The 14,399-nt window shown below is 40.6% G+C and overlaps 1 protein-coding gene across 1 annotated transcript in view; it reads left to right on the top strand.

The window, feature by feature from the left end:
• LOC104510019 (TBC1 domain family member 14-like) overlaps positions 1–1,216 on the top strand; it is a gene marked incomplete at its 5' end in the record, with an annotated part of 13,275 nt that extends 12,059 nt beyond the window's left edge. Inside the window, 2 exons of the mRNA XM_010152148.1 lie at positions 919–1,039; positions 1,208–1,216. Of these exons, the coding sequence (XP_010150450.1) occupies positions 919–1,039; positions 1,208–1,216 (130 nt within the window). The remainder of the gene's footprint in view (positions 1–918; positions 1,040–1,207) is intronic.
• Between the last annotated feature and the right edge of the window lie 13,183 nt (positions 1,217–14,399).

Genomic DNA, 14,399 nt, shown 5'->3' with positions numbered 1-14,399 from the left:
AATGCCGGAGTGGAAGCATCTGTTGTGTGAAGGTGTTCTAGCTGCCTGCTGATTGAAGTAGCAAAAATGCTTTTGTCTCAGTGGAATTGCGTTTTCTTTGTTGAAAGTGAGAGAGTGGAAGCCTATAGTCAAGTTCCCAGAAAAACCTACCAGAAGGTGTGTAAATAATTGAGTTGACCTGGACATACTTGAATATTCGCTGAACTAGACAGTAAGACAAAAGAAAATCTGTTTCAATAAACCAGACATGCCAAGACTGGTGTCTACTTTATGTCCAGTTTTGGAAAAGCATAGTTGTGGTGAGAAGATGCAAGTCTGGCATATCGCTTTATGTTTAAAAACTAGTGGTGTCAATAAAAATAAGTTGAATTTCTGTGGTTTTAGGTCTAGTTTTATGACTGTTATTATAGTGTTTAAGCTGGTTAATGTGAGACATTTGAGAGAGACTTCAGAATTAATGTGTTTTGATAGCTGCTTTTAAGGTTATTCAGGAAAAATAATCTTTTATGAAAGACCAAATACAGTAAAAGGCTATGTCTGCACATTTTTTGGTGATTTTTGGTAGCAATGTATTGTAACAAGCGGGTGGAGAATGTTTGTGCAGCGAGATGTAGTCTCTTAGTCTTATTTTAAAAGCATGAGGGTGAATGATCTAGAGGGAGGCTAAAAAAGAAGGCTACTTTCAGAAAGTTACAAATTGACTTTGTTTTACTTTATTTATTCTTATTTAAGCAAGCCATTGCCTAGTATGGTAACAACGCTGTGTTGTACCTCTGGAGGATGGGAAACAGTGTCTACCGGCATAGCCACAAGAGGAGTTGGACTATGTGATTGGGTTACCCAAGTTTAGCAAATTGTCTATCCTTCTGTTTATTATAATTAATTAACCCTTTGTCTTAATTTTTTTTTTTTTGGTAGGAATTTGTTTACCAGACGGCAGAGTGCACGATTTGAAAAACAAAATGATGTGGGATGGAAGTTGTTTGGAAAAGTATCTCTCAGAGAAAACTCACAGAAAGATCCCAAGAAAATACAAAAGGTATTTTTTTCATTCTGTGTTAGGGTTAGTGGTGAATGTAGAAGCCAGTTAAGCTTGTGATCTGTGTCTGTGACTGTGAAGCCTGTTTGTTTGATGAGTTGTGTACAATTTCTTGGACAGTATCAAAGAAGGTTTTTCATTGAAATTTTTCTTTTTACTTTTGAACAGTGCCGTTGAAAAAAGTGTTCCGCACGGTCGTTACGTTGAGTAATGAGAACATGAAAGTTCAGACCACTTTGGTATAAAGCTTTTCATGTAAAGATTCAAAGTATACCAATGCATACTTGGTTTTCATAACCAAGCTCAGTAGGTATTTTGAAAATATTTCCATTTTCTTGATCGTGTTGTAGATTTCACTGTTTTGTGGCCTTTGTGTCATAGACCCATCTATAACATGCTGTTTGGAGGGAAATTGTGTTCTCCTAAGCCTTAGCTTATTTGTGTTTAAATACTAATTAAAAATACATAAATTTAAGATAAAGTGAATGTGGTAGAGTGCCAGAAATTTGTGTTGGAATACTGGTTTCATCCATTCCTTGTCTTCTGAAGTATTTGTTGTTTGGAGTTGAAGTTTTCCACGTGTGGGCTTTAATGAAAGGAGTTTTGGGTACTGATTTAAAATGTTGGAACATATAGTGCAGTTCAGGATAAGTGAATGGAAGAAGATTGTGCGGCTTTTTCCCTTGTACAGTATAGTTGAAAAGGGAGTGTTTATTGAAATTGTTATTAAAATGGTTCCCTGAATAGAGGAAAACTTTTAAAAGCATCAGAAAGACCAAAGAGGTTTTCCCCTGTCTTTGTTGCTGCTTAACTAGTTCTGACATTGGGCTTTGTGTGAGTCGGTTGCTTGTATTCTTCAGTAGTTAGATTATGATCTGTCAGATTTTAGCATATGTTTTTGGGGGTTGGAGGAGGAGGTGAAGGTTACACAAAAATCTTTTTAGGCCTTCCTCAGCGTGTCATAAGAGAATAAAAAACACAGTGAGAACTCCTTTTCTCCTTTCTGGCATATCGCTTTTCAAGCTATAGCAGTATAACATTGTTGAAAACATAACATTTCAGAGGACTGGTTGTACTGCAGATAAACCCAGTTTACCCATTGCTAGTGAGTCAAATAACCTGCCTTCCTAAGGAGGAAAAATCTCATGGAACCCAACTACGTGGTAAGTAGTTTATGAGCTGCCCTTTCTCTAAGAAGAAAATATCGTCTTTCAATCTGTCTCCCTTGATCTGGGATTTTTTGGATTGCACAGTCATTTTATGTGTTTGGGGCTTTTGTTGTATTTTATGGGGTTCTCACTTCCTTGTTTAAACCATTGTGGGAGTGGGAAGGTTTGTGTGGAAAGAGACCGCGTAGTAAGAACTTCAGCTGCTGTGTGTGAAATGAGAATGCGTGTTTAAAGGACTGTGCTGCTTGGCTTAGGGTGAAGTGCACTGGAAATGGAGGTGTCTCACAACAATTCTCAGTTGTAGCTAGGCTGTTACTGAAGTTCAAGCAGTTTTTTTATGTTGTCACTGTGTCTATCCTTTCAGACTTTATCTACAGCTTATCTTGATACAATTAACAATTCCAAAGTGTTCACCAAAGATTTTTGATGACGCAGTTGAAGAGTACTCGGACACTTCACAGTGTATTTTATTGTAGTCATTTGTTCTTTGATGAGCAGGGAAATAATTTATTAGCATTTTGTGGTTGTTGCTGGTACTGTGAATATTTTTCCTTTAGATCCCAACTATCTTACCTCATGACTATCCAGTGTTCCTAGAACATTACAGCTTTGAATGGTTGTATTAAATTTGTTAGAAAAAAGTATCTATTCAAGAACTACGTGGTATGGCATCCAACCATTAATGAGTTTCTGGCAAGGTTGCCAGTCTGAAAAATTTTCTTCAGTGCTTCTTGGATAACGATAACTAATCCTTCCTAATTTATTTGGTGCTTTCCTGAAGTTATTTCTGACATGAAGAATTTCTAAGACGGGTGATACTGTAAATAACTAATACAGCCTAACAATACAAAGTAGGTGCTTGAAAGATCCCTACCTTGTCTGTTGAAGAATTTGGAGTTATGTGACGAAATCTGGGAGTTGGGGAAGAAGATGGCTGGGATCAAGGTAGTGGTTAGTGTCCTAGTAAATTATTTCAGTGTCTGCACTTTCTCCTGTGGGGCATGAAAGAAGGTGCCTAAACTATTTCTTTCATAGGTGGCTGTTAATTGTCTGCACTTCATGTATGCTCTACTTCAAATTGGGGTGTGGTTTTTTTTTTTTTTAATTATTATTATTATTTATTTTCCTTCCCTGAAGTGCTAGGGCCTTCCTTATAGCTCAGTGCAGTGGGAGTTACACATGCATTATATGAAATGCACTGTAAACACCAGGTGCCCTGAGAAGCTGATTGTTTGAGGATGCATAGTTGGTGACTGTTTTAGAGCTTGAGACTCCGTACCTTGATTGCCAGTGTTTCATGTCTTGAATACCACTCTGTCTTATGCAAAGAGATGTGGAAAACATTGTGGAACACTCGACATGAACTTGTCAGTGTGGGAGCTGGGTCCTGAGGGCTGTGTGGGGAGTTGCGGGGTCCTGAACAACGATGGCAACATCGTAATTATTAATTGCATGCTGTCAGCTCTACGTATTGAGTGAAGTGTGTAGAGCACACAGTCTGAGTGGAAAATGCCACCTAGACAGAAGCGACTAATTCAAAATCTAAGTATTGCTTTAACATAGCGTTGTGTGTAACTTCCTGTGCACACCAAGAAAACCAAACTGGAGGGAAAAAAGGGAGAGTAATTTTTTTCTGATGTTACAGGAAATCAGCAGGGTTTTGACCCCTGCTTTATGTTGAGCTCTTGTGCTAACATAGTGATGCGTAGCAGCAGTTACCTGTCACTCCATGCCATGAATTTCTGGTTATTTTACACAACTGGGCTTGTGCAAACTTGACGAGAGACATTGTTCATGTGCTGCTGGCCACAGTTGCCATGGGTTTTGCTGCCTTCCTGTAGTACACTTTATTCCTTCTGTCTCTGTATGTGCAGGATTATCTGACTTCATTCATAGGATTCACTGCTCTGACAGACTTGTTTCTAATGTTCGGTGCGGCTGACATGATGAACAAAAGAATGTGAATTGGTGTGCCCTTGTAACTTAACTTTTCATCACTCAGCCTCTTGGGTATTCAGCTGGGTTTGTACTGAAGAGATACTCAGTGCCTTGTTGAAGTTTTTCATACCTATATGCAGGTGACAGAAAACTGACAGGTTTCTGAGGGTCTGTTACAGAAGATGCCTCAAGTTTGGGAAAGGGTGGAGATGTAGAGTGTACCTTCCTCTTGAGCTTGACCTTGTCGCTTCTGTTCCAATTCCTGCCTCTGGTGGTGGTGGTACTTGAAATGGGTTGTTTATTGAGCAAGAGCCTTTCCATTCTCTGGCTCTTCAGGCTTCTTCAAGGAAAAAAACCCAAAAGCATTCATACCATGGAGCCCAGGTCTTCCTGCAAATTGTGAGTTCACAGTGATGTAATTGTCTATGTGGTAAAATACTTATTAGCCTGTAGATTGTAGGAAACTCAATCTGCCTGCCTACAGAGGCTCATGAATAGTGTTTCTGTCAGCAAAATCTTGGTTTAAGTTATTTCTGAAAGGCAACTTAGAGGAAAGGCAATAAATTGTCATCATGATATTTTACTTGATCATGGTTTCCCTTCTTGGAAAAAAAATTCAAGTTGCACGTAAGTTGTTAGGCTATTGAAAGTCTTTTGGATTATCTGAGACGTCACACAATAGCCTGAGTGGACTAGTAGCAGTGGTTATCAATTACTGTTTGTATCTGCCCTCAAGTTTCACATACCCAGAGAAATCCATCGGATTGCACCTGCTTGGTATGAAGCACTCTGTGCACAGGAACTGAGGTAACCGAGCCACCAAGCAGTCCTTTCTCAAGTCGGCTTTTGCTTTTGGGCAGGCATCAAAGAAATCCTTTGTGCCAGGTCACTAATAAAGAGTCCTGTGACTATCCTGTTAATTTGTCTGTAGACTACTACAGTGAGTTCATTGGTATGTCCGTGGTTCTGCGTTCTGATACCTTTTTTTTTTCACCAGAATGAGATGAACAAATTTAACTGCAAATTTAGTCTTCTGAAAGACAAGGATGTTTGTGTCCACATTTTTTTTTTTTTAAACTTATGAAGGGAATAATCTTTGAATACCTTCATATTGTACATTGTTCTGATACTTCCCCCTTAATAAGCTCGTCTGGAATTGAAAGAAATTTGCAAGAAAGAATGCAATTGGAAGGTATGTGTTTAGGTAAATCATGAAAGAGGGGAAGAAAAAAAAGTAATTGAATCATGAAGTGGCTAAGATTGTTCTTAAAATACAGTTCTTATTTCCTTCTGGCCGGTTACTTAATAAATAAATAAATGATGAGAACTCCAGACCCTCAAACTTCAGTTGCCATTCACAAGTTGAGAGGTGTTACACCACAGCTGAAGATGGCTGTGATACACAATTGAGGCCAGACACAATTTGCAATGCAAAAAAAAAAAAAAAAAAAAGCAGCAGCATTTTTTTGTCAGACCTGTGACCAAAAGAATGGTCAGACAGGCTTTTGGGCACATATGCCTTTTCTCAAGTCCTATAAAAACTTCTGACAGCACTCGCTTCTTCAACTAGTATATGTAAGATGCAGCATGGTGGTGAGCTTTAACGGTGTGGGAATTAAAGTCACTCCAGCTAAGTTGGTGTTTGTCCTCCTTTCCCTGCTGACAGTATACGTGATAACTTCTCTTTTGACAGAGTCAGTATTGGCCTAGGCTAAGGTTGGATTGCTTTGCACTGCCGCCAGGAGGTTTTACACAGTTTTTTATATAGTTAAATGCTCTAAAGCTTAACAGCTGTCAGAACAAGTAATCTCGCCTGAGAAGGTGGAAGTCCATTTACAATGGAGGTTTGCATGATTAATTTTTTGTATTGGTTATCTTCAGGAATCCTGCTTGAGCAGAACTAGTTATGCCAGTTGCTTTTGTAATTGATGTGTGAAAACACACCAAGAGTTGGATGACAGTGCTTCCCTGAGGGTAACAAGCAAGGTTAAATTCTCTTCCCTTTCAGTAGACTTTGGAGCTGAGCTAGGCTTTGCAGCCATGGTTTCTTTCAGGAACTCTTTTCAGCATTGACAAGAACAGCAGATGTAAATACCATATGTTTTCCTTCAGTGCTTTTGTTAGTGAATGCTCTTGAAAAAGCAATTCCTTTAAAAATTCAAGAGGTAACATTGTTCTCAGCATGTCATTTGGTTGTCCCCTCTTCACAGAACTTGTTTGCAACCGGCCAGTCAAGATCTTGTGTAGCAAGAGACTCGTGTGTAGAGGAAAGTCAGAATTTGGCTATATTGCAGAAACACCAGTCAGCTTCCCCAAAGAGGCAGCTAAAATTAAATTACTTTTTTCTCTAGTGTATGTCTCTTCTTTTCTTTCTGTAATATGAAAATCCATTTTTTAATCAGTGTGTAATTTTTTTCCCTTCCAAGTGTCCTGTGACCCTGTGAAGACTGTTCAATTTATCTTCAAGTATATGAATTCCAATAAGAGTTCAATTAAATGTCTTCATTTTCTTTGAGTTTTAATACCAGTAAAATTCAGCACATATAACACCTGAAGCCTTTCAATAACAATCTTTACTCATAAATTCAGGTCTATTATATTATATGATCTCATTTGCTGCCATTCTGTATCAGAATATTTAGCATTTCTAATGGCAGTTCCATAGTAACCTAGGGATTATCATCTTCCCAAACTTACTTTCTGTTCTGAAATCCATAGCATGCTGTCATGGGGCGGGAATAGGGAAAAGGTTTGTTTTGTTGTTTGTTTTTTTTTTTTTTTTCCTAAAAGGATAAGGATTCAAATAAATTAATTGCTGGGGAGATGGATTCCAGCCACGAAGCTGCCACTGATGAGGACAGTCTGCCCACCTCAGGTGCAGTGGAAAACTGCAGGGGTTTATGTGCTGCGGTGGGTGAGACTTTTTTTTTTTTTGGTCATTCCTGTATTTGTTTCTTTTGAGGAGAGGGGGAGATGGGAAAGTGTCATTCTTTTTTGGTACCCATGATAAAATTTCCCAACTGGGCTGTCTTCAGCTGGGGGTGCAACAGGCTTGCTTTTAGGAGTGATGGTCTAACAGAAAATAAATCAACATGATTTACCAGTTACGTTTTTCTGTAATATTAGGTCTTGACTGTATGTGGGATCAACATTCCTGTCAACTAAAATCAGTGATACTTAAGAGGTTTACTCTACAACATATGATGAAGTGAAAATGGGCTCTCAAAACAGCTAAATCCATTGTTTGGTTCACAGGTGATGCTTTTTTATTGGATAAATAGTTAAGCTTATAACAGCACTTGAGGAAAAACCTCTGTAAGTTGCTTTGGATCAGTTATCATTGAAGTTGATCTTTACTTGATTTCCCCCCCTTTTTTTTAAGCTATAATCCTAGTTAATTAATAAAATCGCTTTACTCAAAGCCTTTTTTTTTGCTTGGACCTAGTAGGTGGAAAAGAGCTACAGAGCAACAGCACCCAGCAAGAAATACTACACCCTATGCTTTAGTCAGACAATAAGGAGAGCTCCTGTTGAGAACAATGTGCTTTATCCAGGAAGAACAAATAAACCCCACAAAAAAGGGCAGAGAACACTCCCCTGACTGCTGGTATGTGGAGGTTCTCGTGCAGCTCCATGTGCAAGAGCACTCCAGATGGAAGCTGTGCAGCGTGGCTAGCTGCCGCTGTTTTTCACTTCCTCTTGCCCTCTCCTGAGGGGCGGCAGTTGTCTAAAAATACTGAGCTATTCTGTGTTTGTCTTTTCCTTCTGAATACAGCATAAAGCATGGTTGATTCAGGGCCTTTTGAAGAGGAAGTGGTTGGTTCAAGCTGGCTGCTGATTCTGGCAGGAGGTAGATCTACAATTCTGGATAAAGCATTGTCTTCTCATACTGAGTGTCTTGGGATAGATCACTGGATACATCGTTGTGACTAATGGCTAGAGCTGATAATGGCAGAGTGGGTGAGTCGAGGCTTCGCTTTAAAGCCTGTTGTGGGTTGACCCTGGCTGGAGGGCAGGTGCCCACCAAAGCTGCTCCATCACTGCCCTCCTCAGCTGGGCAGGGGAGAGAAAATAAAATGAAGAGCTCATGGGTCAAGATAAGGTCACTAATGGGCTTGGCTTTGGCCGGTGGTGAGTCTGTCTTGGAGCTGGCTGGTGTTGGCTCTGTCACATGTGGGGAAGCTTCCAGCTGCTTCTCACAGAAGCCACCCCTGTAGTCCCCCCGGCTACCAAAACTTTGCCATGCAAACCCTGTACAAGCCGTCTAGGCAATAAACTGTCTGGTGGGGTTTTTTTCTGTCCTCAGTAGAAGTCTGAGGGGGTAAATGAATCACTTCCTGTGTTCTCCTCCTCTGGCTTCATTTTTTGTCAGCCTTCAAAAAGGCAGGATTTAGATCTGTCACAGTGTGTCCGAGTTCCTTTTTTTAAGGACAAAGAAACAAAAGTGCAGTTGCAGGGCAAGAAGACATTGTTACTGTGGTTAGTCTAAAACCAGTGTATGCTTATTCTTGTTGAAGTTTCTAGGAAGAAAGTTGTCACTCTGATTTTCCCACCTAAAAATTATAATCCAAAGCTTGCAAGTTGCCTTAATACACTGCTATTTCATGTCTTTCCTTCTGATCCAGTTAAGAACGTTTTTACTTTATTATAATCATGTGGAAAGGGCTTCTAATTTTTGTGCAAGTAAATAAATATAAGTAAAGAAAGGAAACCTTTTTTGTCATCGATGAAGTCCTAGAATTTTTTTTTTCAACAAGAAGAAATGTACTAAATAGCTTATTCAGCAATTCCAGTAGGCTGTATTACTCTACAAAAAGTGTGTTGCCCTTGTCCTGACTTGAAAATTACATGCCTCAAACAAATCTACTATCGTATTTAAACAGATAAAGCAAGATTAATAGCCTTCCATCCACAGTAAATGACAGGGTAATTTAATACTATGGCAGAAGGATTGTTACTGAGTATTTAATAATAAAAGAATGTAATATGACCCACTCGGCATCATAATCTAGCAGAGTTTAGCTGCCGAAGTACTGCCTTTGGTGCTCTTGGTACATCTTCCCTTACGTAGTGAATGTGTGAGAAGAGAGCGTATGTTATGAGCATTAGGCTAATGGAAAATAATAGGATGTGAGTATCGGCTTAACAGTTATGACAAGCTACAAATTATTTTTTGAAAGGAAATTAGAGCTTTTTTCTCCCCTTTTCCAGTTTCAAAGCTTTTATTGTAGTTCTATCATTCTCTAAAATTCCTCATAAATTGTCTTGGTCAAAAGCCCTGGAAGCTGGAGGGAGCCTAAATAGATATAACAGGTGGTGTTTAACGATTGGTGTCAGCTTTGTGCAAAAAAAAAAAAAAAATAGAATTTTGAGCTTTGGTAGTTCTTGCAGTTTGTGTCAGCTGCTAGTCTCTGCTGAAAGGTCTGTTTCAGTGCCAGCAGTATATTTTAGGGGAAATGCACTAAGTTTAATGTTGTACAGTGAGATCACAAAACTTTCCTTCTCAATTGAAACAGTTACTTTGTAGCCCAGGTTGATGCTTAGCATTAGGTGGAACATAAATATGAATTCACATGGCACAAGATTATTTTTAAATGCAGGAAGCTGCGTGTTCTGGAAAAAATGCTTGACTTTTAAGGATGAAGTGCACAGCTGCTCTTACCCCCAAAATTTCAAGGCCGGGCTAAGACAACTGTTCAGATGTGATACGTCAGTGGAAGTTAGTTCTCGTTTGCTGTTTACTGAGAATCCAACATGCAGCTGGCATTTGTGTGTCTGACAGTGCTTATAGATAGATGCTGAAACACCTACACCTTTCTGTAGCCAGTAGTCTTTTTCAGTGCGCTAACCTTCCACCGTGCGTGCTGATAAGCCACGCACAGGAGGCTGTGGGATCCCCCGCCCCCATGGCTTTGGAATGAAAAGAGAAGTCGGTAGAGAGGGAGCCTGGAAATAGCGGCTTATACTTCTGAACGCTGCATCACACAAACACTTGGCAAAACATTACTGTGGGGCCAAGCTGGAGATAGATCCTTAAAAGACAGGTGTGTTAGCCTCTAAATACTGAGTGGTGGAGCTGCCTAGCCTCATGAGAGAGTAGAATTTGCATTGCTAACGTGTAAAATGAATTGAGAAAGCTTTGCTAACTTCCGTGTTATTTTTGTGTTAAACAGAAACAAGCTCCCAAGAAACCCAGCCCAAAGGTTTTCTTTGTCTGTCTTCCAGTTTATATATCTCAAACCTCATATAAAATTAAAGAATGGGGGAGGTGAAGGTTTCGAAAGGTGAACTCTTACCATGCTCACTAGCAGCAGCAAAGCAAGCTCGACTAAATGAATGGAGTTACTGTGTGTGTGCTACTGGCAACCCTGAGTATCCGGATGTAAGGATTAAAAAAAACATAGCCTGGTACTTTTTCCTTAAGTGTCTTTCCTAGATAGGAAAGATAAGTTTTCCTCTGCAACATCAGCACTAATGTGAAATGTCAGAAGGAAAAAGTTGCTGAGAGATCATTTGGTGCTGAGGCTATACAGAAAATTGAGATGGAGAGATCAGTGAGCTGACACACAGTTTATGTAAAATTATATTTTTACATGAAGGACATATCCAGTGTAATCCAAGTCCCTGGAAGTGACATTTAAGGGATACGCTGAAAGCAGGTCTGGGCAGTATTTTGTTCTGGCAGATGTTAATTTAAAAAAAAAAAAAAAAGGTAAAATAACTACTTATCTTGTATTCTCTTGCTCAAGCACTTCTAAGATGCTTTCCCTGCCAGAAGTCTTTCTAGTAGATGTTTCTACTTGTTTGATACTATAGTGTTTCAGATAGTATCAGTATATAGGGAAACTGCACATGTTTGTATATGCAGATTAAGTTACATCCTTGAAAGTGTTCGAAGTAGTTTTTTGTTACAGTGACTCATATTGGAGTCACTTGTAGGAGTGTGCTGCACACACAGTCTGATCAAAGATCCCGCATTTGGCCACAGGGAGCTGTTCTTAAGCCACATTGTTCATAGGTATGCTTTGTCTCTCAGAGTACTTCAAATATAGGGAACTATTCTAGGTTCCTTCCTTTTTTTTTTTTTAATAAAGCATGTCACACTATGTGAACCAAAAAGCACTTAAATTATTTACATACACCACAAATGAAACATGAACCCTGAGGGTGAGGACCATCTGATACATAGCACGTTGCATGATTAGATGTGACAGATTCCAAAATAACAAACTGTTGTTCTTTCTTGGAAGACCTAACTTGCCCTTATCTTGGCTTAGATTTTAAATGTTGATGCCTCCATTGCTCAAAATGTGATCCTATAAAAATACCTATGTGTAAAAACTGTTAAAATAGTCCAGTGGCCGCAGCACAGGACTGCAAAGCAGAGTATGTGGCTTCTAGTCCTCTCTTTACTGTTAACCTTTTGAAAGATGTGTGTGGTCTTTAATTAATTTAATTTCATTATCATTGCATGGGACTACAGTTGCAAGCCCAGGTTCTGTATCACCTGTAATCAGAATAGAGAAGTAGATGCTTCTCAGGGGAAAAGGGGGAAATTTCAGAGCACATGAAATGCCTAAAAATAGGTAGTGTGAGGTTTTCCTCACGTAAACTGGCCACAGTCTCTTACCCTTACATTTCTTAAGCATTGCTAATGTGCTAAGCAAGGAACAGGAGAATACTGTGGTAATAAAATCCACAAGGATGTCCTAGAAAACTTCACGCACATAATGTTATTTCAGTCAAGTTCTGTCATCACATTGCTATCTTCTGCTTTGGTATCCTTTCTATACCGTATTAATTATTATTCAATTAATAAAAAATATATATTTTGGGGTAAAGCAAGTAGGGCTGCTAGTTCTTGAACCATTAATTAATTGTAGAACTTGCCAGATCACTTTGGCAAAGTGTGCGGGTGGAGTGTGCAACTTGGTTTTCTCAGGTTGTTGGATCAGTAACTAATAAACTAATTGCATTCCAGAATAGTTCTGTATTGGTTTTGGAGTTATAGAAAAAGCCCTCATATATATATCCCTTAAGGAGTTGTTTGAAAGTTCAATATCTGAGCTCAGCAGTTTGTATTCTCTTTCTGCTAAGTTCTGAAGAATATTCTAACAGTCTGATCTTTGCCTGAGGTGTCAGTTTCTTAAATACTCTTTGATTACTGTATATGTAAGAGCCTCCATTAAAATTACCTTTTTATGGCCTGGTGCCATGTCAAGAATCAGATCTTAGTTTCCTGACCTGAAGATCATCACAGGTTTCATGATCTCACGGTTTCAATTAAGCTTGTGAAAGAAACAGCCCTGCTCCTTGCTCCTTTTCCTTCCACATTTACATGGCCCTGGAGCAGATGTTACCAGAGTAACCAAACTAATCCAGTGAGACACAAGGATAGTCTTCATCAGTATCATTCCCCCAATCTAGTGTATTGTACAGTCACCCAACTACTTAAGGTGGCACAAAAAATGGTGTGAGGGGCCGGAGGGGCAGGGGAGGGCAGTGAAGCGCTGGGTGTATACCAGCTTAAATCTACCTGGTAAACCACTTCATAAATAAAAGGCAAGAGATTGCAGATGGACATGCAGTAGAAAGCTCTGAAACAACAGAAGAGAATGCTGAAGCAATATTTAGGTAGCAGTCAGACTCAAAACCCAGGAAAAATCAATTTTCTGTTTGCTTGTGCAACCCTGGTCCAGTTCCTGTCTTGTAGGATCTGAATGGGGTGGGAATTCCTGTGCAAAAAATGTCACACAATTAAAGCTCATGCATAACTTGTTGGGGTAGCCTTGGGTACTCTTATGATTGCGGCAGCCTATAAATAGTGACTGGTACCGAATGTCTGTGTCGTGTGTGGCTGTGGTTCGAGTTACAGAGCCACTCAGCTTTTCACTCACAGAAGTGTCTTCCCATGGCATCAGGCATCGCCCTCTCCCAGTCACTGTTCTCCAGAATGAGTTGATTGAGCTGCTCTTTTTAGGGATTGACAAACGGCTATTTCCTATATGGTCAGAAGAGCTGCAGTTTAGTTCTGTTTTCAGCATGTGAAACCACAGAGATTTACTACAGGAATGCTGTTGTCCACCTAAGGTTGCTGCTCTTCATGATCTGAAGGGGTTTTTCTGTGTTACTAGCTATAATTTGACATAAATGTCTTTTGATATGTGATAATTGACTGCTTCAGGTAGCTTATCAGTGAAAGCATTAGGATTGGAGACTGTAGTGCTTTTCATGAGCTCTGTTGACTTGCCACTGCGGTAATTATTAGTGCTCTGATGTTAGATGCTTGGATGGCAGAGTCTGTCATTAATTGGTGGTGTCAGGAATGAAGCTAAGATGCTTTTAAACAGCGAGCTGCTTCCTCATTTGGTGTAATATCGCTGCATCTGTGAATCAGATGAGCAGTCGTGCGTGGAAAACTTAAGCTTATACAACAGCTAGCAATTTTGAGAAGGTAAGTTGTCTCAGCTGCTGCACAGCCGCCTCTGGAAAGCAGAGTGTGACAGCTGGTTTCGAGTCTGTCCGTGCTGCTCGTGTTGTGGTTTGGGATGAGGCCTTGAGCAATGCAGCCTGGCAGCTACACACCGTGGTCAGTGAGATTAAGGAATGTAAAACCCCTGGTCCAGCGCAGAGAACAACTAGCGGTTGCAGGTTGGCAGGTAACAGGTTAAAAAGTGGGTCTACCAAAGCTGGTGCTACAGCGACTTAGGCAGCTCCCCGAGTTAGGTAATGGAGCTTTTGGACACAGGAAAAATGGCAAACTCAGTTCATCTGGATGGAGGTAAAATATGTAACAAGATGCACTGTGGAAGTTGCGTGAGCTGTGAAGAGATCTGTCTTCTAGAGCTGTCTGAAAGCGGTGGTTGTTCCGAAGAGACGCTCAGGCTGTAGGAGGTGTTGCGGCGTTGGGGGCAGGACCGGCGCGGCGGCAGTCTCGGCAAGGCGCAGAACCCGCACCCCGTAACAGCAAGAAACAGAGCCCGCCCGTTTTGAACCGGGGCCCGCGGGGGGGGAAAGCCGATGGAGAGCGATGCCGGTGTGTCGGAAAGGGGCCTGCGTCCCGAAACACCACGTACAGTTCCGGGCTGGTGTAGGCAAAGGTAAAGATGATCGTAGCTGCGGCATGCGGCTTTGCGCCACGTGTCGGTAGCCCATCTCAGACCCAGATGGGGAGCGGGTTGGGAAGAGCCGCTGGAGCGGCGGAAGGCTTGTGCCAGGTGGAGCGCGGCACCTGCCAGGGCTTGTCCCCCCGG

The sequence above is a fragment of the Eurypyga helias genome, unplaced genomic scaffold, assembly GCF_000690775.1.
Source record: "Eurypyga helias isolate BGI_N326 unplaced genomic scaffold, ASM69077v1 scaffold1575, whole genome shotgun sequence".
NCBI classification, from domain to species: Eukaryota; Metazoa; Chordata; class Aves; order Eurypygiformes; family Eurypygidae; genus Eurypyga; species Eurypyga helias.
This window is presented reverse-complemented; position numbering and strand designations above follow the sequence as displayed.